The 27,362-nt window shown below is 42.4% G+C and overlaps 2 protein-coding genes across 4 annotated transcripts in view; one reads left to right on the forward strand and one right to left on the reverse strand.

Annotated features, from left to right (window-relative positions):
* The first annotated feature begins 2,785 nt into the window (after window positions 1-2,785).
* LOC135504239 (tumor necrosis factor receptor superfamily member 9-like) lies at window positions 2,786-7,215 on the forward strand. The gene is made up of 7 exons (XM_064922619.1): window positions 2,786-3,113; window positions 3,771-3,890; window positions 4,026-4,169; window positions 4,291-4,363; window positions 4,575-4,696; window positions 4,780-4,935; window positions 5,121-7,215. Exons 1-7 carry the CDS (start codon window positions 2,972-2,974, stop codon window positions 5,231-5,233), a joined length of 870 nt encoding a protein of 289 aa, XP_064778691.1. The 5' UTR covers window positions 2,786-2,971; the 3' UTR covers window positions 5,234-7,215.
* A 1,637-nt stretch (window positions 7,216-8,852) lies between these two features.
* The window catches only part of LOC135504240 (coiled-coil domain-containing protein 50-like), a 45,099-nt gene continuing 26,589 nt past the window's right edge, over window positions 8,853-27,362 (reverse strand). For 2 of the 3 annotated variants that reach the window (XM_064922621.1, XM_064922620.1), the window contains exons 6-13: window positions 18,195-18,273; window positions 15,542-16,975; window positions 13,548-13,666; window positions 13,199-13,282; window positions 11,964-12,098; window positions 11,754-11,845; window positions 10,755-10,855; window positions 8,853-10,663 (exon numbers count right to left, since the gene is read on the reverse strand). In XM_064922621.1, the coding sequence (XP_064778693.1) occupies window positions 10,518-10,663; window positions 10,755-10,855; window positions 11,754-11,845; window positions 11,964-12,098; window positions 13,199-13,282; window positions 13,548-13,666; window positions 15,542-16,975; window positions 18,195-18,273 (2,190 nt within the window). In that variant the 3' untranslated portion in view covers window positions 8,853-10,517. The remainder of the gene's footprint in view (window positions 10,664-10,754; window positions 10,856-11,753; window positions 11,846-11,963; window positions 12,099-13,198; window positions 13,283-13,547; window positions 13,667-15,541; window positions 16,976-18,194; window positions 18,274-27,362) is intronic. The other variant, XM_064922622.1, reaches the window with a different exon arrangement.

Below are 27,362 nucleotides of genomic sequence, written 5' to 3' on the forward strand. Positions count from 1 at the left end.
ATAGAGTAGCCAGCAAGAAACAAGATATGCAAAATAACAGTCTAAAATCCACTTGAGGGTAAATAAATCAGATTTGACCAGTCAGACACAAGTCACATGGCCATGAATTAGATTTTAAATATGGCTTGAATTATCCAATTCCATGTGCTTTATGGCTGGCTGTTCAGACTGCAGGAAAAAGAACAGATTCGAATCAGATATGCAACTACATAGGACTACAAACCACACCCGTGCAAAACAAGCTGAAATGTCATGTCTTTTCAGACAGCTCTTACACTAAAGGGGCATTATCATTTTCACAATTTCAAATTATTATTCCAACCTCAGAGTGGAAATATACACTGCTCAAAAAAATAAAGGGAACACTAAAATAACACATCCTAGATCTGAATGAATGAAATATTCTTATTAAATACTTTTTTCTTTACATAGTTGAATGTGCTGACAACAAAATTACACAAAAATTATCAACGGAAATCAATTTTATCAACCCATGGAGGTCTGGATTTGGAGTCCCACTCAAAATTAAAGTGGAAAACCACACTACAGGCTGATCCAACTTTGATGTAATGTCCTTAAAACAAGTCAAAATGAGGCTCAGTAGTGTGTGTGGCCTCCACGTGCCTGTATGACCTCCCTACAACACCTGGGCATGCTCCTGATGAGGTGGCGGATGGTCTCCTGAGGGATCTCCTCCCAGACCTGGACTAAAGCATCCGCCAACTCCTGGACAGTCTGTGGTGCAACGTGGCGTTGGTGGATGGAGAGAGACATGGTGTCCCAGATGTGCTCAATTGGATTCAGGTCTGGGGAAGGTCATACAGGCAGTCCATAGCATCAATGCCTTCCTCTTGCAGGAACTGCTGACACACTCCAGCCACATGAGGTCTAGCATTGTCTTGCATTAGGAGGAACCCAGGGCCAACCGCACCAGCATGTGGTCTCACAAGGGGTCTGAGGATCTCATCTCGGTATCTAATGGCAGTCAGGCTACCTCTGGCGAGCACATGGAATGCCACCCCACACCATGTCTGACCCACCGCCAAACCGGTCATGCTGGAGGATGTTGCAGGCAGCAGAACGTTCTCCACAGCGTCTCTAGACTCTGTCACGTCTGTCACATGTGCTCAGTGTGAACCTGCTTTTATCTGTGAAGAGCACAGGACACCAGTGACAAATTTGCCAATCTTGGTGTTCTCTGGCAAATGCCAAACGTCCTGCACGGTGTTGGGCTGTAAGCACAACCTCCACCTGTGGACGTCGGGCCCTCATACCACCCTCATGGAGTCCGTTTCTGACCGTTTGAGCAGACACATGCACATTTGTGGCCTGCTGGAGGTAATTTTGCAGGGCTCTGGCAGTGCTCCTCCTGCTCCTCCTTGCACAAAGGCGGTGGTAGTGGTCCTGCAGCTGGGTTGTTGCCCTCCTACAGCCTCCTCCACGTCTCCTGATGTACTGGCCTGTCTCCTGGTAGCACCTCCATGCTCTGGACACTACGCTGACAGACACAGCAAACCTTCTTGTCACAGCTCGCATTGATGTGCCATCCTGGTTGAGCTGCACTACCTGAGCCACTTGTGTGGGTTGTAGACTCTGTCTCATGCTACCATTAGAGTGAAAGCACCGCCAGCATTCAAAAGTGACCAAAACATCAGCCAGGAAGCATAGGAACTGAGAAGTGGTCTGTGGTCAGCACCTGCAGAACCACTCCTTTATTGGGGGTGTCTTGCTAATTGCCTATAATTTCCACCTGTTGTCTATTCCATTTGCACAACAGCATGTGAAATTTATTGTCAATCAGTGTTGCTTCTTAAGTGGACAGTTTGATTGACTTGGAGTTACATTGTGTTGTTTAAGTGTTCCCTTTATTGTTTTGAGCAGTGTATATTAAACACAAGAATATCACATTTTTGACTGCACTGCCTCTTTAATGTTGGAAACACAACTTGGAAAAACAATTTGATAAGTATGATTGCACCATCATGATTCAAATTAATTTAAGTAAGGGATAATCCAGTAAAGTTACCTTCCATGGAGTTGCATTATTTTCCAGAGAATGTATAGAGCCCCGAGTTGATTATCCCTTTTATACCATGGCTATAATTTCACACATTTGCCACTAGAAGTGTGTTAATTTGGCAGAAGAAATTGGCTGACAGTCGTGGTATATCAGACCGTATACCACAGGTATGACAAAACATTTATTTGTATTTCTCTAATTATGTTGGTAACCAGTTTATAATAGCAATAAGGCACCTCGGGGGTTTGTGATATATGACCAATACACCACGGCTAAGGGCTGTAGCCAGGCACTCCGTGTTGTGCATAAGAACAGCCCTTAGCAGTGGTAAATTGGCTATATATCACACCCCCTCAGGACTTATTACTTAATTAAGTATTTTGTTGTTGTAGATGGGACAGTAACATTAGTAATCTCAAAAAAGGTATACTTTATCAAAAATGTTTTAATATATTTAAAAATAAATATTTGTATGTTTAGCTCACATAATATAATGTAAAAGTATGCATTAAGGTGTCTGTAAAACAGTAAATGTGTCAATAACGAATTTAATACATCCAAATGCATTCTACAGCTTTTTTTTACAATCGTGGGGTGGGGGGGTGCCACGATGAAGGCAGGCTTTTTTTACAATCGTGGGGGGAGTGCCACGTTGAAGGCAGGCTTTTTTTTGGCACGCTGGGTTCAACACTTAAAAATCATTGGTTTTAATACGGTCAATACATATTTAACCACGCCCTCAAGACAATGGTAGGGTACATTAAGACAAGGACAGTTAGTAATATCTGGGTTTACTGGTACAAGAAGGTGCTTTCAAGTAGATTAAATACCATTGTTAATGTCAATTCTATTTGGAGTATTATTATTTTCACCTGCACTGCTGTCATCTGGAATCCACAGCCCGGCTGTGTCCCGTAGCTATAGATTTGGTCTGGAGGGCTGTGAAAGACGATGCATCTGGTACTCAGGGTACTGTGTTTCTCTCTGCTCATACCGGGCTGTCTGAGTAGCACTGGCGAGATAGCGATAGGCTGTGCGCAATGGAGAACCTCTGCTGGTTCTCCGGATATCTGCTGTGAAAGCTGCCATCCAGGTAAGTTTCTAAACTAGGAAACTGTATATGGTTTAACTTTAACAGTACTCGGTAAATTAATGTAATATGGCTTGGATTTTGAGAATTCGATTCTAGAGGGTTTATCTGGTTAAATTATGGGGTCTATTCAATCTGTAAAATTGAAGCGTTACAAATTCCGCGATAGAAATGTAAAGTTAATTTCTGATTGACATGACATATGCAGCGTTAACCGTGAATGATGTCTCTGCTAAAGCTGGAACATTGCCTTTAAATGTCAACAAAGCTGTACAAATTAACTTCTGGGAGGCAGATTGAATAGAGCCCATGTCTTTCATGGGGATGAAAAATCTAGTGTATCCCAGGTTGTGAATTAAATATTATTTCCTCTTTAGTGGTTATACCACAGTGACCCAGTTGATTTTCAGTGGTTTCTAATAGGACCACATTAAAGGAGATGGATAATGATCACCCGGGATCAGATCAATGATAAACTCAGCTCTATGTGGGAAGGGAAATAGTTTCCTATCAAAAGCATTTACCTTATATATTCATGTCCACTGCAATTGCTACTGATGAAGCAAATGTGATGTTAATCACCTGACTCTGAGTTATTATGGATGCAGATTTGATTTCAATATAGTACGTTCAATGTTGTCTGTGTGTGTATTTGCGTAGGGAACCGTCTGGTGACTCCCTGTGGTCCAGACCCGAAAAAGCTGTGTGTTCCCTGTAGGAATGAGACCTACACAACTGACACGACATCACTCTCCTGTCGCAGGTGTACTCAGTGCGTAGGTATGTCACCAGGATATTTGAGCTTTTAACATTATTTATTTACCCCTGAACTGAAATGTCTATTGTTTGATAAATTAGACTTTTAACAATTATTCATTTTACTCCACTATCGCATGCTTTTGTGTGTGTGTGTAGGTGGGGCACTGACCCTTAAGAAGGCCTGTACAAGAAGCAAGGACACAGAGTGTGACTGTAAGGCAGGACTCAGATGTGGTGATGGCCACTGCTCCTTTTGTGTCCAGGAGTGTGGAAAGGGCCAGGAACCTCTTCCCGCTGCACGTAAGACACATCTGTACCTGCAAACACTAAAGTCATACACGTTATCTGGCATGCCTAATAAGACTCAATCTCAGGACACTTATTCACCAAGTCTCAAACCCCTGCCTGTTTGTCTTCATAGGCTCCTGCCGGAATTGTCCAGTTGGGACCTTCAGTGACCAAATCCATGAGAAGTGTAAGCCTTGGAGAACAAGGTTAGACTTAATTTCCCCCTAAACTCTGAGTTTGATTCAATATTGGTGTACTGGTAATACTAATGCCATGGCAGTAATCTGCCAACAAATTATTACCGTATGCAGCAAATCACAGCAACCCGGAACAAAAATCCTGCACCATGGCTACTCAATGTAATCTGGTATTGGAGAAAGCCAATCTTGAATCTTTATTTCTCCATCTCTGTCCCAGCTGTCCCCATCCCCATGAACACATTGTGGCCTTTGGAGATGCAGTTAGTGACAGCAAGTGTGGCATTACCAACAATTCAATCCCACAAGTGATTACCTTACCTACGAAACGAGGCTCTGAAGGTAAGACCTGTGAATCTAACACTATGGCAAAATTGATGTTGTAATATCACCTTGTTTGAAAGATGCCAACCTCTTACTCCCAGATGGCACAGGGCTGGTTTGGGCTATAACGGCCTCGTGTGGAGTCTTTATCATCCTTATTATCTTGTTTCTGGTCATCATCATCAACAACAACAAAAGGAAACCAGAGAAGACAACCCACAATGAGCCAAACCTTATTGTGCCAACTCCTCCTACAGGTAATCATGTTCCTCCTCATTATCAGGGGACAACTCATCCATACTCGATCAATATTCTGTACGCTTTCAAACTGTTGTCCTGAAATGTAGAAACAGCTTTAACTTAACCTCACATTAAAATATAAACTCAATCTTCTCTCCCTGATCCTCCCTCGCTCCCCCCCCCCCCCCCCCCTCCATCTCAGATGAGCCGAGGAGCCTGATAGAGGTCAGTTTCCACCACCCTCAGCAGGAACAGGGCAGCAGTTCTGAAACACTGCACTCCCAGGACTCTGAGACCAAGCTCCTGCCTGTGTGATTGGGAGTGGCGAGGTTATACCAGGTCTGATCTCCAGGCCACTACCTCACACACTGGCTCTCTGATGCCTTTCCAGTGATTGGCCAACACATCGTTCCAGTACTGTTAGACTGATTGTTCATGCCACACGCTGTCACTAAGGAATTGAGAGGTTCAGATACTTTAATACCCCAGCATTTGTTTGTATCTTACATGCACATTCAAAGATGTGAATATTGAGATCTCTATTTAACAATGACTTTCTGTGAAAGTATACCATTTATGTCAGCCAGTAAACTGATATTCAAATGTCAGTAGTGGTGGGGAAGTTCAGGGGGAAAAACGTTGTCATTATTTGACCTATTCATTAGTTAGACTCCCCAGCAGTTACTGTATCAAGTGTCTGCTGCTGGATTAGTTCAACTATGTACTTGTACATTTCCTGGTTTTATTAGCATAGTTTCCTGTTAATACAGTTTAGATGACCTAAACGTGATGACATGCTACACTTGACATTTGTATGTGTGAGGATGTGAGCAGAGTCATGCCGTTTTCGTATAATACAGCGCAATGTGGGGTTGCAGCAACAGTGTAAACCACAGGCAGCGAGATGTGACTGCCCACATTCCTCCCACTGCCTCGTATCGTATTCACGTATTTCCTGTAAGGCTAAACTCCGCTGCCCACAGTTACTGATCAGAAGTAAATATCCCTATTTAACATTACTGTGACACCTGATTAATTACAGCAAGGACAAAAGGTATTTTTCTCAGCACTTTGTTAGGAATGTGCCAATGTGATACAGTACGGGACTTGGAGCAGCGTTTTGTGTGAAAGTACTGCTTGTATTGAATGGGATAAGAGTGAAGGACATGTGTGGGAAACAATATGTCATATTCTTCTCTATGATACACTGCCAGAAAGTGAGGGGTCTGGACTTTCCTCAAATGTAGTAGGGGATGCTAAAGGTCAGGGAGTCCTCTCATGTGGGGCTTTCCCCAGCCCTTTACACAGAAGCTTATCTAATATCATTGGAACCATAAATTAACTAATACAAATGTAAATTGTACTTGACACGCAATTTATAATGTAGGCAGTAGGCATTGCAAGTGATTCCAAAGGGCTACCTTTAACCTCGTTTGATTAAACCCTTTCACCACTGTAGTTTTGCAATCACAAGCATTGTTTGTGGCTGTTCCTTTGGCTTGCTTATACATGCATGTTAATTCAAGCCATTTTTTCCTGGTTGTAAATAATGGCTTTCACAAGGTATCCTACGTGCTGTACAATGGGATGACAGATCTGTGATAAAAGTGTCTGCCACGCGATGCCTCCCTGTGGGCTCTCCACTAAGCAGAGCTGGGAAAGCCCAGGGATTCTGATGTGTCATATTAATCATGTAGTACCATCACTGCTGGGAATGTACACAATGAAACTGGTCTGACTAAAGCTCACGGGATCTCGTTGGAATGCTGAATTACACAGTGCAGGGAAGACATGAATGTTAAAAAGAGCACCTCAGCCAGAGGATTGTGTAGAAACATTGGTCAGATCTGTACTCATGTAACCTGGACTTGTCATGTGTGCAGAGGAGTAGCGTATCAGTGGAGTTACAGACGTAAGGGTGTCTGAACTGTATCTGTATTTAGCTGGTGTGACAGGCATAGGCCACTGAGATGGAACGTCTCACATTCACAATAGGGGCCATAATTGCCTACATGGTGTAAAATGTTAACCCACACCCATGGAGTGGGCTTATAACAGTAGAGGTGTTAATGAGTCATCACCGCCACAGACTGTCAGTCATCTGAGGACAGGGTTTTTAAAGAGCCAGTTACTGATGGATTATTGAGTGGCATTCATGCGAATATGTACTTGGACTGGCAGGCTCCTAGGACTTTCTATGCCTTGTATACAATATGTTATAGGCCATGATAAAATGGTACTGATTGAATAAGTACTGTAATATTGTTGTTTTGATATTAAAGAACTAGTAAATACCACTGGGTTGTCTTATTGTATTCCAACCAACTGTCATAATCAGCTAAAGTTATGACAGCACATTTCTGGTCGGCATACAGTACCTTCGGAAAGTATTCAGACCCCTTGACTTTTTCCACAATTGTTATGTTATAGCCTTATTCTAAAACTGATTAAATTGCTTTTTCCCTCTTGCTTTTCCCCCATAAAGACAAAGCAAATTGTTGCTAATTTATTAAAAAATAAACTGAAATGTCACAAAAGTACGCAGACCCTTTGCCAAAAGGTGCTTCAACAAAGTACTGAGTATTGATTACAGCGTCAAGTCTTAGGTATGACGCTACAAGCTTGGCACACCTGTATTTGGGAAGTTTCTCCCCTTCTTCTCTGCAGATCCTCTCAAGCTCTGCCAGGTTGGATGGGGAGTGTTGCTGTACAGCTATTGTCAGGTCTCTCCAGAGATGTTCGATCGGGTTCAAGTCCGGACTCTGGCTGGACAACTCAAGGACATTCAGAGACTTGTCTCAAAGCCACTCCTGTGTTGTCTTGGCTGTGTGCTTAGGGTTGTTGTCCTGATGGAAGGTGAACCTTTGCCCAGTTTGAGGTCCTGAGTGCTCTGTAGCAGATTTTCATCAAGGATCTCTGTTCTTTGCTCTGTTCATCTTTCGCTCAATCCGGACCAGTCCCCCAGTCCCTGCCTCTGAAAAACATCCCCACAGCATGATGCTGCCACCACCATGCTTCACCATAGGTATGGTGCCAGGTTTCCTCCAGACGTGATGCTTGGCATTCAGGCAAAAGAGTTGGTTTCATCGGACCAGAGAATTTTGTTTCTCATGGTCGGAGTCCTTTAGGTGCATTTTGGCACACTCCAAGCGCGCTGTCATGTGCCTTTTACTGAGGAGAGGCTTCCGTCTGGCCACTCTACCATAAAGGGATGATTGGTAGAGTGTTGCAGTGATGGTTGTCCCTCTGAAAGGTTCTCCCATCTCCACAGATGAACTCTGTAGGAATGACCATCAGGTTCTTGGTCACCTCCCTGACCATGGACCTTCTCCCCGATTGCTCAGTTTGGCTGGGCAGCCAGCTCTAGGAAGAGTCTTGGTGGTTCCAAACATCTTCCATTTAAGAAAGATGGAGACCACTGTGTTTTTGGGGACCTTCAACACTGCAGAAATGTTTTGGTTCCCTTCCCTAGATTCTGCACCTCGACAGAATCCTGTCTCGGAGCTCTTGGGACAATTCCTTTGACCTCATGGCTTGGTTTTTGCTCTGACATGCACTGTCAACTGTGAGACCTTATATAGACAGGTGTGTTCCTTTCCAAATCATGTCCAATCAATTGAATTTACCACAGGTGGACTCCAACTTGTAGAAACATCTCAAAGATAATCAATAGAAACAGGATGCACCTGAGCTTAGTATCAAAGGGGCTGAATATTTATATAAATAAGGTATGTTTTTTAAATGTTTTCATACATTTGCTAAATGTATTTGTCATTATGGGGTATTGTGTGTAGATTGCTAAGGGGAAAAAATAATTTAATCAATTTTAGAATAAGGCTGTAATGTAACAAGATGAGGGAAACGTCAAGGGGTCTGAATACTTTGAAGGCACTGCAAGTTTCCCTAAGAGAGAGGAAAAAGACAATATTACTGCTGAGGTTTCATGGCTGTTCATTTTATTCAGAAAAACTTCTCAGAAACCTACGAGAGCACTAATGCCAGTGTGTGTATATAATATATGTGTCTCAATAGTAATATGAACATTTCTACTTAAATAGAAGAACAGAATGAATAATGTTCATGCTCAAACATGAAAAAGTATTGTACAAGATTACATTTAAGCAATGAAGCAGATTGTGTTCATAAGACACTATAAACACAAAACTAAAAGTATTTATCAATACAAAATAAATGCGATCGTTTGAATCAACTGTTCCATAAAAAATAACTGGCAATAATAGGTCACAGAATATAAGTAAACAACAATTGTGTGTGCATAAACAAAAATCATGCAATAAAGATAAGTTGTAGCAAACTACAAGCCCAGCAGTGCCTGTCTAATGTGCAGTTACTGTATGATGTGTGCAAAAAAAATACTGTTTAAATAAAAGGAACGGAAATGTACAGTACAGAGCGATGATTGTCTGTTGAATGCACTCGAATGAGTGCTGCAAAAGGATGGGAAGCAGAGAGTTGGTGGGAAAACTACATTGAGGATGTATTTTAGTAGTTGAACTTACATAACCAATCAATGTCCAGTTAAGGTTGCTGGTAGAAGGTTTAGCAGTATGCTTTGTTGACTGGGTTTGCAGTGTCCTCCTGTCATACACTAAAGATGTAGCGTTAGCTGTAGGGTGGCTACAGTACAGTATGTACAGCATGGGGATCCCAGGGATTAAACATATGACTCAATATCCTACCATAGACTTGGCTTACTGGGGAAATACAGTATTAGCATAAAGTGACAAGTCTATTTCCCAGTACTTGGGAAACTTGTCACTTTAGCAGGGTGTGAATGACATGATAGTAATGATATAGTATTGATAGAGAGCTCCTCAGGTATTTTTCAAACAGATATTGACAAGAGGGATTGGATGCAATCCCTGTCAGATATGGTTAAAGCCATGTGGAGTGTTACTTAGATCTCCCCATTAAAGGGATACTTCAGGATTTTGGCAGTGAGGCTCTCTATTTACTTCCCCAGAGCCAGATGAACTCGGATACCATGTTTGTGTCTCAGTGTCCAGTATGAAGGTTGGAGGTAAATTTGTGAGCCAATACTAACTAGCGTTAGCACAATGACTGGAAGTCTATGGGTAGTAATTGCGCTACCGCAAGTTAGCATTGGCTCACAAATTTACCTCTAACTTCTTTCATACGGGACAAACACAAACATGGTATCCGAGTTCATCTGACTCTGGGGAAGTAGATAAAGGGCCTCACTGCCAAAATCTTGAAGTATCCCTTTAATAATACTAAATAATAAAACAAATAAAAGTAACAAACAATCAAACATAGTGATTGATATTAACCTTCCCTCATCAACACAGAAGACGAGAGAATAATTGGCAGGTCAACTATAATTCTTCACTTTGTTAATTATATTAGGTTATATGAACCCAAATTGTTGTCTTATCTACACCAGTAATTTAAACAAAAACAAAATCTCCAATTGTATTTAACTGGTTAAAGTGCTAGTTGGGACAACTAAATAATAATACAAGTAGTGTGTGGGGGGGGGGGGGGGGTGTAAATTGATATGGGGCGGGATGAGGGGTTGTTCCCTGTACACCCAGGCCCAGTATCTCTAACTGTGACATCACTGCTGCTTACAGTTCTCCTTCTTCTCTTTGGATTTGGCGCGTCCTGATTTGGCGCTTTGCCTCTTCGTGGGCGGGATGAACGTAGGCTCCTCCATGAAGTCATGTAAGTGGGGGATTGGATGAGACTGACAGGAGGATGGGCCTATTAAGAAGACAAGAGAAGGTCCTATAACTGTACATCACCTCTATATGAAGCTACATGTTATGGTGAGGTGTTACATTGTTATTCCTACCAGAAATGGTCTGTCCCGCTCTGATGCTCTCCTTGCCTGGTCTCTTGGTCTTGAAAGTTGGGTCCAGTTCCTCTGCAATGTTTCTGATTGGCTGTTGTGATCTGTAAGGATATAAGTAGCAGGTTGAAATATAGAACTTTTCATAGCCTAATCTATTACAAAACATATGATTGCAGTCCATTACACAGGTAGCAAATCTCTAGCAAAAACTTTTTCAAAAGACCCATATTTTAGCAGCAAATGATAAGATCAGTCAGGTGCTAAAGAGGGCATTTCCAGACAGGGGTTTCCCAGCATTATACATTAGAGTGGCACAGTAGGGTTGGCTGGTATACTGGGGATATTTTGAAATACTCATGGTATGATTTTCAATAAAGTTTTTATTACATTGAAGTATTTATTTTGACTTTAAATACCTGCAGTCAACTTGTGCACTAGTTTAGGAGATAAAGCAGATTGCGTTCTTCATTTGACCTGTTCCATTATTTTTCATCATGAAGCTTACCAGTAAGTACTTACCAGTAGGCATGCCTCGTTCCCTTAAAATAGCTGAGCCGGTCACATTTGTTTAGAAATGCAGGTGATCTAGTAACACTTTGCTAAATATTTTCCAGTTAGATGTGTTATAACTGTCTAAAATGTGCTAAATACTGTGTATTTTATTTGCTAACTTACTAACGAGTTATCCAAGTGGCTAGCTTCCTACAAAAATCAAGCTCATCTTGGTAACTGCAGAGAATCCCCTCCTGGATCAAGAACCTTACGGTTGTTTTGTGGGTGAGGAAAAATGTGAGTAGCATGTTTGAGTTTCTTGTATAACTTTGAGCTGGGATGTCTGTCCTGCAAATAGTTGAGAGACCATATAAAATGTTTGCATACGCTCATTTACATTTAGCTAGCATCCGCAATGGGATTTTACATGTACTTGGTAATACCGCATACTGCAGGATGGTTGGTTTGAAGTTATGGAAATATGGATACCGCCCAAGCCTGACTCACAGTGTTGAGGTGGGGCTAGGGGCCTGAGAGTCTGGAGAGCACTCCTCAGTAGGAGATGGGAGGCCCTCGGAGTCCAGTCTCTCCCGCTGAATCTGACACACAGAACACATTATTATTATATTGTTTTGAAATAAGACTGTTAAGTCCATGTATAGTGTCAATAGTTAACATTATACGTAGACAATGGCTCATAAAACCAGCAGCAGCCACCGGTCTCTCTCTGGCAGTTCTCCTGTTGTGGGGGTCAGCCAGGTCATGCTGTTCACGTCGTGATCCCGGGCCATTAAGGTCACGTGACTGGCGATTCGACTGTATTTCCTGTTTCTGCATGAAGCGGGCGATTTCCTGACAGAGGACACAGTGACCATGAAGGGTCAATACACAATAGGCATGTTGTTACACATTGGACAGGTGGACTCTAGCTGAAGGCTTTGAGGGACCTATGACCTGAACCTATGATTTATCTGATGAATTTTGAGATTGGTTGATAAAAAGGTCAAATGAACTTTGGAAGCACATCCCCTAGTTAAAGAAGGTAATATACCTCTCCTTAGATCAGGGGTATTCAACTGGGGGTCCACAGCCCTCAAAGGTACTTTTTTTAGAAAAACGTTTTACTTGATTTAACTAGGCAAGTCAGATAAGAACAAATTCTTATTTACAATGACAGCCTACCCCGGCCAAACCCTAACAATGCTGGGCCAATTGTGCGCTGCCCTATGGGACTCCCAATCACGGCCGGTTGTGATACAGCCTGGAATCGAACCAGGGTCTGTAGTGATGCCTCTAGCACTGAGATGCAGTGCCTTAGACCACCGCACCACTCGGGAGCCCTTTTCGCAGGGGGTCTGCGACAAATATAGAAGCAAAAAATTTATGACTTTTGAATTACATGCCTACAGTAGAAAAGAGTAGAATATTTTATTTCTAATAATGTCAACTTTATTTCTTAACTCCTAGTATTGAGCAAAATAAGAGTCAATTACACTCGCTGGAGTATCTATTTAACATAGGCTTTGAAAAAGCACCCGCGAACAGGCTACCAGTGCCACTGGCAAGTTTTATTGACTTGGACATAAACTTTTGCTAACCTTTGTTTAACCAGATAAATAGCTGCTCTAAGCAAAAATGTGTTTGGAGTTACCTTTCTAGCAAATAGTATGTTAGAGTTTACACTTCCTACAATTATAATGTGGGGAAGTCAAAATAATGAGAAAAAAATGTCTAGCAGATCTATTCATTTTAAAATGTTGATTACTTCTCCTCGCCATTATTAGTTTTGTTAACGTATGAAAGGGTCCCTGGGTCTTCGGTTTTCCTGGGAGCGGGTGCCTGGGCAAGGAAAGGTTGAAGACCTCTCACCTAAATCATAGCCTCACTTGCAGTCAGTTCTGTTGGGAGATAATACCAAAATCATGATATTTCCTTTTACACCTTTATCTTACCTCATCCTGAGCCACTTGCGCAACTCTGAAGTCTCCCTCTGGGTAGGAGTCATGTTGAGAGAAGGAAGAACGGGCTGGAGGGCTCTGCAATGACAAGAGGATAACTCAGCATGGTGTTGCTGCAGTAACTCCCCTGAATCTACTCTGAACATGTCATGACTCTATGACCAAGAACATATTCAAAATGGCTTCTGAAGTTTCATAATTGTATGCTCGTTAATGTGTAAAAAAATAAAATACATTTCCTGAAAACCTCAAATTTTCAAGACAGACCATCAAACAGCGACATTTAGTAACATAGTTGGATGTGAGCCGACACAGTACAGCCAGTAGGATGATCCTCCCTTACCTTAGTCAACAGTTTCTCCTCCTCCTTTTGCAGCCTCCTGGCCAGCTCCTCATCCAGCAACACCTGGTGCAGTTCCCCCAGGTCCAGACACACCCCCTCCTCTGGCTGCAGTGCGGCTCCTGTAGAAGGAAAGACCTGGGTCAGGAAGGTTTAGAGATAAAGGCTGTGATGAGGTATGATTAAAAGGTCTATGAAATGAAATCTAGTGAAGGATACTGAACAAAAATTGAAACGCAACATGCAACAATTTCAAAGATTTGACTGAATTACAGTTCATAAAAGGACATCAGTCAATTTAAATCAATTAATTAGGCCCCAATCTATGGATTTCACATGACTGGGAATACAGATATGCAGCGGTTGGTCACAGATGCCTTAATTTAAAAAATAAAGTAGATCAGAAAACCAGTCAGTATCTGGTGTGACTCATTGCAACATCTCCTTCACATAGAGGTGATCAGGCTGTTGATTGTGGCCTGTGGAATGCTGTCCTACTCCTCTTCCATTGCTGTGCGAAGTCGCAGGATATTGGCGGAACTGGAACACGCTGTTGGAAATTCTCAAATGGTGAGTATGCAGGTGAAAGAACTGGGACATTTTTAGCTTCCAGGAATGGTATACAGATCCTTGCGACATGGGGCAGTGCATTATCATGCTGAAACATGAGGTGATGGCAGCGGATGAATGGCACGACAATGGGCCTCAGGATCTCATCACGGTATCTCTGTGCATTCAAATTGATTAAATACAATTGTGTTTCGTTGTCCCTAGCTTATGCCTGCCTATACCATTTGCCCACAGAAGTCGGTTCTGACGCCAAACTGCAGTCAGGTCAAAAACCTGGTGTGGACAACGAGTACGCGGATGAGCTTCCTTGAGAATTTCTGCACAAACTATTTGGTTGTGCAAACCTACAGTTTCATCAGCTGTCCGGGTGTCTGGTCTCAGACTGTCCACAGGTGAAGAAGTTGGATGTGGAGGTCCTGGGCTGGCGTGGTTACATGTGGTCTGTGGTTGTGAGGCCGGTTGGACATACTCCCAAATTCTGTAATGCGACGAGGCGGCTTATGGTAGAGAAATTAACATTCAATTCTCTGGCAACAGCCCTGGTGGACATTCCTGCAGTCAGCCTGCCAATTGCACTCTCCCTTAAAACTTGAGACATATGTGGCATTTTGCTGTGTGACGAAACTGCACATTTTAGACTGGCCTTTTATTGTTCCCAGGACAAGGTGCACCTGTGCAATGATCGTGCTGTTTCATGCCACATGCCACACAATTTCTGGGATCTTTTATTTCAGCTTATGAAACATGGGACCAACACTTTACATGCTGCGTTTATATTTTTCTTCATAATTAGAGAAAAGAAACATACTGCAAATCATACAGCACATGTGCTGGAAGACAGGTCTGGGGTAGCAGGTAGACTAGCAGATAGCATTGGGCCAGGAACTGAAAGGTTGCTGGTTCAAATACCCGTGCTGTCAAGATGAAAAGTGGGCAAGGCCTTAACCCTATTTTGCTCCAGGGGCATCACACTACTATAGCTGACCCTACAGAACAACATCTCACTTTACCTATCCTGTGTATGTGACAAAATATTTATTTAAGAATAAAATAGGTTCATCAAGAAGAACAACAATCATCTCTTGGATCATTTCAAGAGAGGACAAAGATGAAGGATGGAGAGGGGTTTGAAGAACAGCTAGTCTATAAATGAGGGAAATCCAGATGAAGATATTTCCCAGACCATCCGAATGAACACTACAAAAGAAAAATCTAATTTCTGAGAAAAATAAAAAGATTTGGAGGCCCCTCCTTTAAACACAAGGAAACCAAGATGAGTAGATTTTTTTGTTTAAGGAGGGAGGACGTGAAGAGGAGTAGACATACACAGAGAGGTTGTTGGGAAGCTTTGGGTAAAGAGTACAGTAGTCGCCTCCCCTGCAGGTCTGTGTTCAGAGTGCTGAGGTACCTGCAGCTCAGGGTGTTACCTGCTTTGGAGGTGTGCCTCGATCTGGCCCTGATGGAGGCCCCTCTGCTGCAGAAGCTTTGGCTGAAATGGTGGGCTCTCAGCAGGGGTCTATCCTCCCTCCTCTCTTCCTCCTCCTCTGAGCTGTTCTGCTCCTCCTGCTTATACCCATGCTGGCAATCACTTGCACTCCTCACCCTGCGCTCACTATGGTGGTGCCTATCATCCCTGCCATCCCTCTTCTGGTCCCCACCTGAGCTGACCCTGTTCCTAGGGTCTCCACTACTCCTCCTCCCCCCTCTCCCTCTGCTGTGTTCAACATTGACCTCAGTCCCACTACCCTCCACTATGGTCAGGTTTTCAAGGATTCTTTCTCCCTCTCCTCCATGGCCTTGGTTACTGTAGCCTTCGCTTTGTGAGGCTCTCTTTCTTTCCCCGACATCTCCATGGTAACTACGCCTGGTGGGGACAGCTCTTAGAAACGCTCTCTGTTGATGTTGAGAGTCACTGTGGGCAACGGCATTTTCCCCATCATGCACTTGGCAGTCTCTGACCTCACCTCTGACCCCCCGTGACCTTGACCCCCCTTGGAAGCTCTGCCTCACGGCCACACTCCTCTCTCTTAAATCATGGGCAATCAGGTCCCATACATTCACTGCGAGCCTGCTGTCGTCATGGTAACTATAACAATGCCTGCTGGCATTGTCCTGGAAGCGGACTTGTTTGTTGTCGCTGGTTTCTCTGTAGGTCCACCTCCTCCTAACCCCCCCGTCTCTATCCTGCAGCCCTCTGGCAGAGTCATTAGTACTACTGATGTAGCGCCACCCTCTCCCCTCCTCTGACCTGGGCTCCCTGTCATAACCCCGGTCATGCTTTGCCCTGGGATTCTTATCCCAAATCCTAGCCCTCTTTTCCTTAACCCCCCTATCCCTGTCCTGACAACTCCCCCTATGCCTTTCCACCCTTGTTCCACTTCCCCTCTCCCACATCCTGCTGCGCTCTTCTCTGGAGCTGATGGGACTGCCGAGACTCCTGTAACTTCTCTCTGGTAGTTGGTACACAGAAGCCTGGCAACGACTAGGGGGAGTATTGAGCCATTTCTCCAGTCTACAGGGCCGGGATGGAGGGAGGTGTTCAGGGAAAACAGTGTCTGCGTCCTCTGAGCCTTCATCACTCAAATAGTCTGGTGGAGGGCATTGGAGGTAGTTTCTGATGAGTCTAGTTGGATTAGAGTGTCCATTATGTGATGATTGTGTTCTGTTATTCTGTCCTGCTGACCTGTGGGTCTCATACAGAGGCTCAGCAGTAGAGTGTGACTGTGGCTGTGTGTTAGAGATGGAACATTGCCACCTGCTGGTAGCAGGCTGATGGTGCAGCCCTTCTCCCTGGCTAGGGCTGGTGCTGAGAGCAGGCAGGCGTGAGCATGACGAGGGTGAGCCACGGACGTTGGTACCGTCTATAATCAAGCCAAACATGCAAACACAAAAGCAGGTGAGTGTGGGTGTTAATGGTTTATATTAGACAGGTGCAGTGAATGGTGCCAGGCTAACACAGGGTTCATTCATATCAATATACAAGGGACCATGCTAGACATGCCATTTTGTAATAATGTTGTTTAATATTTGGCAAGGAGGCATGTAATTAAATTATCCTAGATTATTTATCTATAAGTGAACATTTAAATACAAGCTTGACAGACAAAACAACGCACACAGTGCCACGGTCCATGTTATTAACAAGATAGCTAGAGCGAAGTGATTGCCAGAGTGATAAGGCTGCCAGGAAACCTGTAGAGTCAAGTGGATGCAGATTGGAATGTCCGGCTGAGGAGGAGGAGGACAGGCAGTCAAGTATGCAGAGCAAAGCAGGGTTAGATTAGAGCAGTCTCCCCAAGTAACTTCAGCTCTACACCTACTACGCAGGTAGTGGTTAAGAGCATTGGGCCAGTAACCGAAAGGTTGCTAGTTTGAATCCCTGAGCCGGCAAGGTAGAAAAACTTACCATTCTGCCCTTGAGCAAGACAGTTAACTCACAACACCTGTTCCCCGGGCGCTGATGACGTGGGCGTTGATTAAATCAGCCCCCCGCACCTCTCTGATCCAGAGGGGTTGGGTTAAATGCGGAAGACACATTTTGGTTGAATGCATTCAGTTGTGCAACTGGCTAGGTATCCCCGTTTGCCCACAGCTACAAACCGGCTACAATGACCCAGGTGTGGAGGGCTTGATCAGAGTTTAAGAGTCCAGAGTTGATTAGGATTTCAAGTCCTTCTGTGCCATATTTTGTCCTTGTTATGATCATAAAAGAAACAGTATGTACACCAACCATGGTGAAAAAGCATTGAGAAGTAACAATAAAATCAAGAGGACAGGTCAGAATAGCAGGTACCACCCAAAGTATGATTTAAACCAAAGCAATCATCCAACCAACCTTTGTCACCATTAGACATTATTTCAAGAATAAAAAGAGAAGAAACCAGATAGATGATAAAAAATAACCCTAAAGCAAATGACCCTGTCAACAGAGGGGCCTTTTACCCATAAAGCACACTGTTAGATTATAAAGTATTGTCATGCCTAGGAATAATTGGAAATCTTGTTTGAGGCCCAAACAAAACAATAGTGACAGTTTATTTTCTTCTATAATGAAGCAACAGATACTAAGTGTGACTGTACCATCACAGAGGCTTTCCTGCCCACTGCTCCTCTGCCTGACCCTCAGCTCCTCCTCTTCCTGGATGTGTTTAGCCATTTCCTGTGGAAACAAGGTTAGATCTATTATTGTTTCATCCATGGAACCAGAGCTGTAACAATACACTCAGTCAGCAGATGGGAATAAAGAGCCCAGAACAGGAGAAGAAATATGTTAATTGTATCCTTCACACACTCAGTTTGTGCTCAGTTGCAGTACCGAGTCAGTCAGAAAATGCCTAATATGTCAACCTCCAAATGCTTGCCAAGCATATGGCTGAGGTTAAGTAGGCTTGTGCCAATGTGTGGGCAGACGCTGGCATCAATCACTGTGGTTTTCTATTCAGCCTCCACCCATCTACATTCAGAGAACCTTTGAAAGAGATCATTCTGTACATTACAGATTAGTACCACAAGGTGTCAGTATAACATGGCCCAACATGACAATATAAACAGTAAAGCCCTGTTACCCTAAAATAACATTTGTCAAATCAACAACAGAGAATCTTCAGAGAAATAGGGTCAGGGTTCTTACTTCTTGGTCATGAATGACTGGTGTGATGCAAAGCATCAAATCAAGCCACAGATATATTATTGCTACATGTTAAGGTGTATGAGTGACATGGCATTAGACCTAGAAATGATTGGCTCATGGTTCTTAAATCACAATTCAAATAAGGATCCAGTGGTAGAAAAAGTACTCAATTGTCATACTTGAGTAAAAGTAAAGATACCTTAATAGAAAAGTCACCCAGTTGGATACTACAGAAAAAGTCAAAGTATTTGGTTTCAAATAGAAGTATCCAAAGTAATTTCTGAAATATACTTAAGTACCAACAGTAAAAGTCTAAATAATTTCAAATTCCTTATAGCAAACAAGATGGTCACAATTGTCTTGTTTTATTTACAGATAGCCAGGGGCACACACCAACACGCCGACATAATTTACAAACTAAACATTTGTGTTTAGAAGAAATGACCAGTTATGTTTTGAGAATTTGAACATTTTCATGTCAAAATGTAACAACTACTTTTGGGTGTCAGGGAAAATGTATGGAGTAAAAAGTACATTATTTTCTATAGGAATGTAGTTTAAGTAAAATTTGGCAAAAATGTAAATAGTAAAGTACAGATACCTGAAAACTGCTTACGTAGGAGTTAGTATTTTTACTTAAGTACTTTACACCACTGCAAGGATCCAATTGCTCAATCACTGTCAGGTGGTTTAGTGGGTTAACTCAAACAAGCAGTAAGGACAAACAATACATCAAAAACTCTTCAGACCACGATACAAATGTATCTTTGCTTTGTCTGTGCTTTGTCTTTGCTTTGTCTGTGGAAATACTACAAATACTACAACTACAACAACTAAATAGTATTCAATGACGTGTGGAAACTTGCAACATGATAAGACTGACAACTAGTCTCTAATTGTATAGTCTGGGTGGCCTGCAATAGAAAGACAGTGGAAGTGTTGCTGAATGCAGAGCCACAGTAGGTGACTTGTCTCCATTATGGAGGGAGATCTAGCATGACCACAGTGGCTGCGCATCACAAAACCTGCGCCGTGTTAGCCTGGTCCCAGAGCGGTTTGTACGGTCTTACCAACTCCTATGGTCATTGTGGAAAAACAGCACAAACAGATCTAGGAACAGACTAGCTCCAGATGGCCAGGCCAGGCTGGTAATTTCAGGAAGGCCTGGGGGCTGACTCAATGGAAAATAAGAGGCCAGGCAGGCAGACCAGAACAGAACAGAACAGAAGGCCAACCTTTTATCTCCCTCTGCCTGGCTCAGCAGCTGGGCTCTGGTCTGGACAAATTGCTGAGAGTGGGCTGCTTTACTTTCATGAACACCTTGTGCAGGGTGGCAGTGGAATGCCAAGTTGACAAGGGCTGCCTCCCTTGTAACTTTGACCTCAAAAAAAAAAACTTGTGCTCTGCCTCCTCTGAGACAGAATTGAAGCCCTCCCTTGATGCCACCTGTAGATGTGTTTTATTTATTTAACCTTTATTTAACTAGGCAAGTCAGTTAAGAACAAATTCCTATTTACAATGACGGCCTACCAGAAGGCCTCCAGCGGGGGTTCAAAATACAATATAGGACAACACACATCCCGAGAGACAAGAGACACCACAACACTACTTAAAGAGAGAGACCGAAGACAACAACTATATCAAATAGTGCATGTTTAGATGGGTGGGCCCTTTCGGGACAAAAAAACCCTCCAATGACAAGTGTTAAGAGCCTCTTGGTTGGCTAAATCCCAGTGCTTAGCCAGCTTAGCCTTGCCAGCCTCAGCAGACAGTTAGCAGCTTGAAATGGCAGGTTAGCTCAGGGAGTGCAATGGGGAACTGGCATTCAGACTGACTGCACTGCCTGGTGCCTTCTGTTCTGCTGCACAATTAAACACACAGTCATCAGGGATGCTAATATTTAAATCAACACACTACATCAGCCAACGTTACATAAATGTGAATTTGCTTGGACTGTCTTTTAGGGATTCACAATGACCTTGGAAGTAGAATATGACTATCAGGCTTGGGTGGTATTTGGAAATAGCCACGGGATGGTTTTTCAATATCATCAACATTGAAACTATTGAAACTAGTTTTTCAATATATGTTTAGCTACTTCTTAAGATAATACCTGCAGTCAACTTGTGCAAAAAGTTAGGACATAAAGCAGATCGTATTCTTCATTTCACCTGTCAAATTATTTCACATTATGAAGCTTACCGTGGTATCACAGCACAGTTGAGCCAGTCACGTGTGTTTGTAAGTAGCACAACAGGAACAAGAGGGAGCAGGTGAGTCCAGCTGTGTATTGACAGGGGTCACATTTTATATTGAAAGTCAAGTTTTGTTTTGTTGTTGCTTTAATAGTGATCAGGGATGTGCAACTATAGTTTTCCTTCACAGAAAATACATTAGGGCAACACATTCAGCAGAAAACAGCTTAATTTTCATCAGATTTCAAAAGAAGTGCAATGCTATTTCACAGGCAGCCACAGAAGTAAATGAGCTTACAATGAAAAAGCAAAGTAATTGTTTTAGTAAAAAATTATGCATGGTCTTCATATTTTGTAATGTTTATCATAGGAAATGTAGCTGGCTACATTCTAATATTTTGCTTAAAAAGTTAATCTTGCATTTTACCAGATAAAAGTAGGCTGGCTACTATGAGAAAAGTACCAGAGAAAAGTAGGCTGGCTACTATGAGAAAAGTACCAGAGAAAAGTAGGCTGGCTACTATGAGAAAAGTACCAGAGAAAAGTAGGCTGGCTACTATGAGAAAAGTACCAGAGAAAAGTAGGCTGGCTACTATGAGAAAAGTAGGCTGGCTACAGAGAAAAGTAGGCTGGCTACTATGAGAAAAGTACCAGAGAAAAGTAGGCTGGCTACTATGAGAAAAGTAGGCTGGCTACAGAGAAAAGTAGGCTGGCTACTATGAGAAAAGTACCAGAGAAAAGTAGGCTGGCTACTATGAGAAAAGTACCAGAGAAAAGTAGGCTGGCTACTATGAGAAAAGTACCAGAGAAAAGTAGGCTGGCTACTATGGGAAAAGTACCAGAGAAAAGTAGGCTGGCTACTATGAGAAAAGTACCAGAGAAAAGTAGCTACACATCAGTCAGAGCGCTGTCTGCTGATAGAATGCCCTTCATGAATTCTCATCCAAGTGAAGATTGATGCCGAGCAGAAACCCTTCACTAACCCAGACGATGCTGGGCCAATTGTGCGCCACCCTATGGAACTCCCGGTCACAGCTGGTAACAACACAGCCTGGGATCGAACCTCAGGCTGTAGTGACACCACAACACTGCAATGCAGTGCCTTAGACCGCTGTGCCACTCGGGAGGCCAATCATTTCAGATCTGTGTTTAGAAAACGATATTTCTTATGCGTTTTATCTTTATTTCCTGTGTGAAAAGCATAGAATGTTGTATTAACTATCCAGTTAACAAGAAGTTTATCTAAACAAGTGCTTGACTAAATAAGGTGACAGGGCATCATATTGCATTAGCGTTCTGCCATGTTCGAGAAGTCAAAGACCTTTGGATGAGATCTATACAGATTCTACTGCCATCTTGATTTCCTTGCGTTTCTTTCAACTCTCGGTTGTTCTCGCCCCGTCTGCTCCTCCCCAATCTTCTCAGAGCAGAGCAGGCAGCCCTAGCGACTCCAGACTCCACAGATACAGCTTGTACACAAGCTGCTCCAGAGCCAGTACTGTTCTTCCTTCAGCCAAGCATGTGTCAAAACTTTGTTCATTTGCACAATGTCTCTTGTTCACATTTGCTTGTGTCAAAAAAAAAGACATTCGGAAGCTCCTACCTATACATTCTATACACAAAACATTAAGGACACCTTCCTAATATTAAGTTGCACCCCCCCCCCACTTTGGCCCTCAGAACAGCCTCAATTTGTCAAGGCATGGACTCTACAAGGTGTCGAAAGCGTTCCACAGGGATGCTGGCCCATGTTGACTCCAATGCTTCCCACAGTTGTGTCAAGTTGGCTGGATGTCCTTTGGGTGGTGGAACATTCTTGATACACACAGGAAACGGTTAAGCGTAAAAAGAAAAACCATCAGCGTTGCAGTTCTTCACACAATCTGGTGCACCTGGCACCTACTACCACACCCAGCTCAAAGGCACTTCAATCTGGTGCACCTGGCACCTACTACCACACCCCGCTCAAAGGCACTTCAATCTGGTGCACCTGGCACCTACTACCACACCCCGCTCAAAGGCACTTCAATCTGGTGCACCTGGCACCTACTACCACACCCCGCTCAAAGGCACTTCAATCTGGTGCACCTGGCACCTACTACCACACCCCGCTCAAAGGCACTTCAATCTGTTGTCTTGCCCATTCACCCTCTGAATGGCACACATACACAACCCATATCTCAAATCTTTCAAATCATTTTTAGTCCGTCTTCTCCCCTTCATCTACACTGATTGAAGTGGATTTAACAAAATAACTCAAGGATGATCAAACTAAATTGGATGAACCTGAGCTCAATTTGGAGTGTCATAGCAAAGGGGTGTGAGCACTTAGACTTTATTTGCAATAAAATTTGCAAACATTTATAAAAACTTGTTTTAATTTTGTCATTATGTTTTTATTTTGAATTCAGGCTGTAACAAACAAAAAAGTAATGTATGAATACTTTCTAAAAGGCACTGAGCGTCATGAGTTTAGTCCAACTGCCGTTACTCCATCAGAACCCAAAATAAGCATGCAGAAAACAATGGAAATAAAACACTATATCCTCAAAACATAGTTCAAATATAATTTTGATATCATGGATGATCAGTCCTTGCATCCATAGCTCTAAATTCATAGACAGAGCTATGGATGCAAGGACTGATCATCCATGATATCAAAATTATATTTGAACTATGTTTTGAGGATATAGTGTTTTATTTCCATTGTTTTCTGCATGCTTATTTTGGGTTCTGATGGAGTAACGGCAGTTTCTTATATTTCAGCTTTTAATTTTAACATTGTGGTATTGTGTGTAGGCCAGTGACACAAAATCTCAATTTATTCCATTTTAAATTCAGGATTTAACACAACAATCCACTTCAAACAGTGTAGATGAAGGGGAGAAGACAGGTTAAAGAATTTTAGAATTGAGACATGGATTGTGTATGTGTGCCATTCCTGCAGTCAGCATACCAATTACACACTCCCTCATAACTTGAGACATTGGTGTCATTGTGTTTTGTGACAAAACTGCACATTTTAGATTGGCCTTTTATTGTCCCCAGGACAAGGTGCAACTGTGTGATGATCATGCTGTTTAAAATCAGCCACACCTGTCAGGTGGATGGATTATCTTGACAAAAGGAGAAATGCTCACTAACAGGGATGTGAACAAAAGTGTGCACAAAATATGACAGAAATGCACCTTTTGTGCATATGGAATATTTCTGGGATCATTTATTTCAGCTCATGAAATACAGGACCAACAGTTTACATGTTGCGTTTCAATTTGTATTCCGTGTGAGACCACCACTTTCAGCAACACTACTGTTCAGGGGGCAAGCTACTAAATGATCTCCACCGTACCCCCAGAATGCTGTACATACCAACAGTCTGCTCTGACTTCACTCACTCTGAACAAGGATCCTTTATGAGAGATTCTGAGGCAGCTAGCTTCAATAAGGAAACCTAAAAAGAGTAAAGGAATGAGAAAGCGGTCTTTGGGAGTCTGGATAACCTGGTCTGGTCTCTGGCTCCATAACACCCCTAATTGTACACTACCTTCACAAAGTATTGACATGTTGTTGTGTACAGCCTGAAATGGATTCAATTGAGATTGTGTGTCACCGGCTTACACACGTCCCATAATTCAAAGTACAATTATGTTTTCACTTTTGTTTTTTTACAAATAAAAAATGAAATGTAAAACATTGAAATTCAAAGAGAGCTATGCATGGACTGACCATCAATGATATCAAAATGATATTTTAACCATATTTTAAGGCTATATAGTGTTTATATTTACATAGTTTACAAACATAGGAGTAAAAAAGGCTTATATTTTGGGTTCTGATGGGGGTATGACAGTTGGACTAAGCTCATGACGCATATACAGTGCCTTCAGAAAGTATTCAGATCCCTTGACGTATTCTACACTTTGTTCCAGCCTGAATTCTAAATGGATTCAAATAATTAAAAGATCTACCCATCTACATACAACACCCCATAATGACAAAGTGAAAACATGTTTTTATAAATGTTGGCAGACTACATCTTCATTCGAGTCCACCTGTGGCCAATTCAATTGTTTGCGTATGATTGACAAATTAATAAAACATTAAACGCTGAAATAAGTGTCCTTTTGTAATTGAATCCATACATAAATTCAGGACTAAAAATATCTTAAGTCACATAAGTTGCATGGACTCGCCCTTCATGCAATAATAGTATTTAACATGATTTTTTAATAACTACCTCATCTCTGTACCCCACACACATTTTCTACAAAGGTTCTTCAGTCAAGCAGTGAATTTCAAAGACAGATTCAACCACAAAGACCAGGGAGGCTTTCCAATGCCTCAAAGAAGGCCACATAGGTAGATGGGGGTAAAAAATAAAACAGACATTGAATATCACTTTGAGCATGGTGAAGTTAATTACACTTCAGATGGTGTATCAATACACCTAGTCACTGTAAAGATACAGTCTTCCTTCCTAACTCTGTTGCCGGAGAGGAAGGAAACCACTCAGGGATTTCACCATGAGGCCAATGGTGACTTTGAAACAGTTACAGAGTTTAATGGCTGTGATAGGAGAAAACTGAGGATGGATAAACATTGTACTTACTCCCCAATACTAACCTAATTTACAAGAGTGAAAAAAGGAAGCTTGTACAGAATAAGAGTATTCTAAAACATGCATCCTGTTTACAACAAGGCACTAAAGTAATACTGCAAACAAATGTGGCAAAGCAATTCACTCTTAGTCCCGAATGTGTTTTGTATGGGGCAAATCCAATACAACACATTACTCAGTACAAATCCATATATTTTTAAGCAGTGGTAGCAGTATCATGTTATGGGTATATTTGTCGTCAGCAAGGACTAGGGGGTTTTCAGCATTAAAAAGAATGGAATTGAGGAAAATTGAGGAAAACTGCTTTTTTTCCTGTTTTCCACCAGACACCTTTCAGCTGGACCATAACTTAAACAAGGCCAAATCTACACTGGAGTTGCTTTCCAAGAAGACCGTGAATGTTCCTGAGTTGCAGAGTTACAGTTTTTACTTAGTGCTTTGAAAAGTATTCACCCCCCTTGGAGTTTTTCCTATTTTATTGCATTACAACCTGTAATTTAAATGGATTTTTATTTGAATTTCATGGCAATTGTCCAAATTGGTGAAGTGAAAAAAAGTTACTTATGTATTCACCCCCTTTGCTATGAATCCCCTAAATAAGATCTGGTGCAACCAATTGCCTTCAGAAGTCACATAATTAGATAAATAACGTCCACCTGGGTGCAATCTAAGTGTCACATAATCTCAGTATATATAAAACACACACCTGTTTGGATAGGCCCCAGAGTCTGAAACACCACTAAGCCAGGGGCACAATCAAGCAAGCTTTGAAGACCAAGGAGCTCTCCAAACAGGTCAGGGACAAATTTGTGAAGTAGTACAGAGCAGGGTTGGGTTATAAAAATATCAGAGACTTTGAACATCCCACGGAGCACCATTAAATCCCTTATATATTTTTTTTAACAAAGATGGCCCCACAACAAATCTGCCAAGAGAGGGCCTCCCACCAAAATGTATAGACCAGACCAGGCAGGCATTAATCAGAGAGGAACCAAAGAGACCAAAGATAACCCTGAAGGAGCTGCAAAGCTCCACAGCGGAGATTGGACTATCTGTCCATAGGACCACTTTAAGCCGTACACTCCAGAGCTGGGCTTTATGGAAGAGTGGCCAGAAAAAAGCCTTTGCGTAAAGAAAAAAAAATGAGCAAGCACGTTTTGTGTTCACCAAAAAGGCATGTGGGAGACTCCCCAAATATATGGAAGGAGGTACTCTGGTCAGATGAGACTAAAATTGAGCTTTTTGGTCATCAAGGAAAATACTATGTCTGGCACAAACCCAACCCCTCTCATCACCCCGAGAACATGATGTTTTTCCATCGGCTGGTACTGGGAAACTGGTCAGAATTGAAGGAATGGTGGATGGCGCGAAATACAAGGAATTATTGAGGGAAACTTGTTTGTCAGAGATTTGAGACTGGGACGGAGGTTCGCCTTCCAGCAGGACAATGACCCTAAGCATACTTCAAAAGCAACACTTGAGTGGTTTAAGGGGAAACATGTCTTGGAATGGCCTAGTCAAAGCCCAGACCTCAATCCAATTGAGAATCTGTGGTGTGACTTAAAGATTGCTGTACACCAGCGGAACCCATCCAGCTTGAAAGATCTGGAGCAGTTTTGTCTTGAAGAATGGGCAAAAACCCCAGTGGCTAGATGTGCCAAGCTTATAGAGACATACACCAAGAGACTTGCAGCTGTAATTTCTGCAAAATGTGGCTCTACAAAGAATTGACTTTTAGGGAGTGAAAAGTTATGCACGCTCAAGTTCAGTTTCAATTTTTTTTCTTGCTTGTTTCATAAAAAATA

The sequence above is a fragment of the Oncorhynchus masou genome, chromosome 18, assembly GCF_036934945.1.
Source record: "Oncorhynchus masou masou isolate Uvic2021 chromosome 18, UVic_Omas_1.1, whole genome shotgun sequence".
NCBI lineage: Eukaryota > Metazoa > Chordata > Actinopteri > Salmoniformes > Salmonidae > Oncorhynchus > Oncorhynchus masou.

Coding starts and splice junctions, on each gene's coding strand:
- LOC135504239 (XM_064922619.1), top strand. CDS start 2,972: ATGCATCTGGTACTCAGGGTACTGTGTTTCTCTCTGCTCATACCGGGC. Junction 4,697..4,779: donor TACGAAACGAGGCTCTGAAG/GTAAGACCTGTG, acceptor TCTTACTCCCAG/ATGGCACAGGGCTGGTTTGG. Junction 4,936..5,120: donor TGTGCCAACTCCTCCTACAG/GTAATCATGTTC, acceptor CCTCCATCTCAG/ATGAGCCGAGGAGCCTGATA.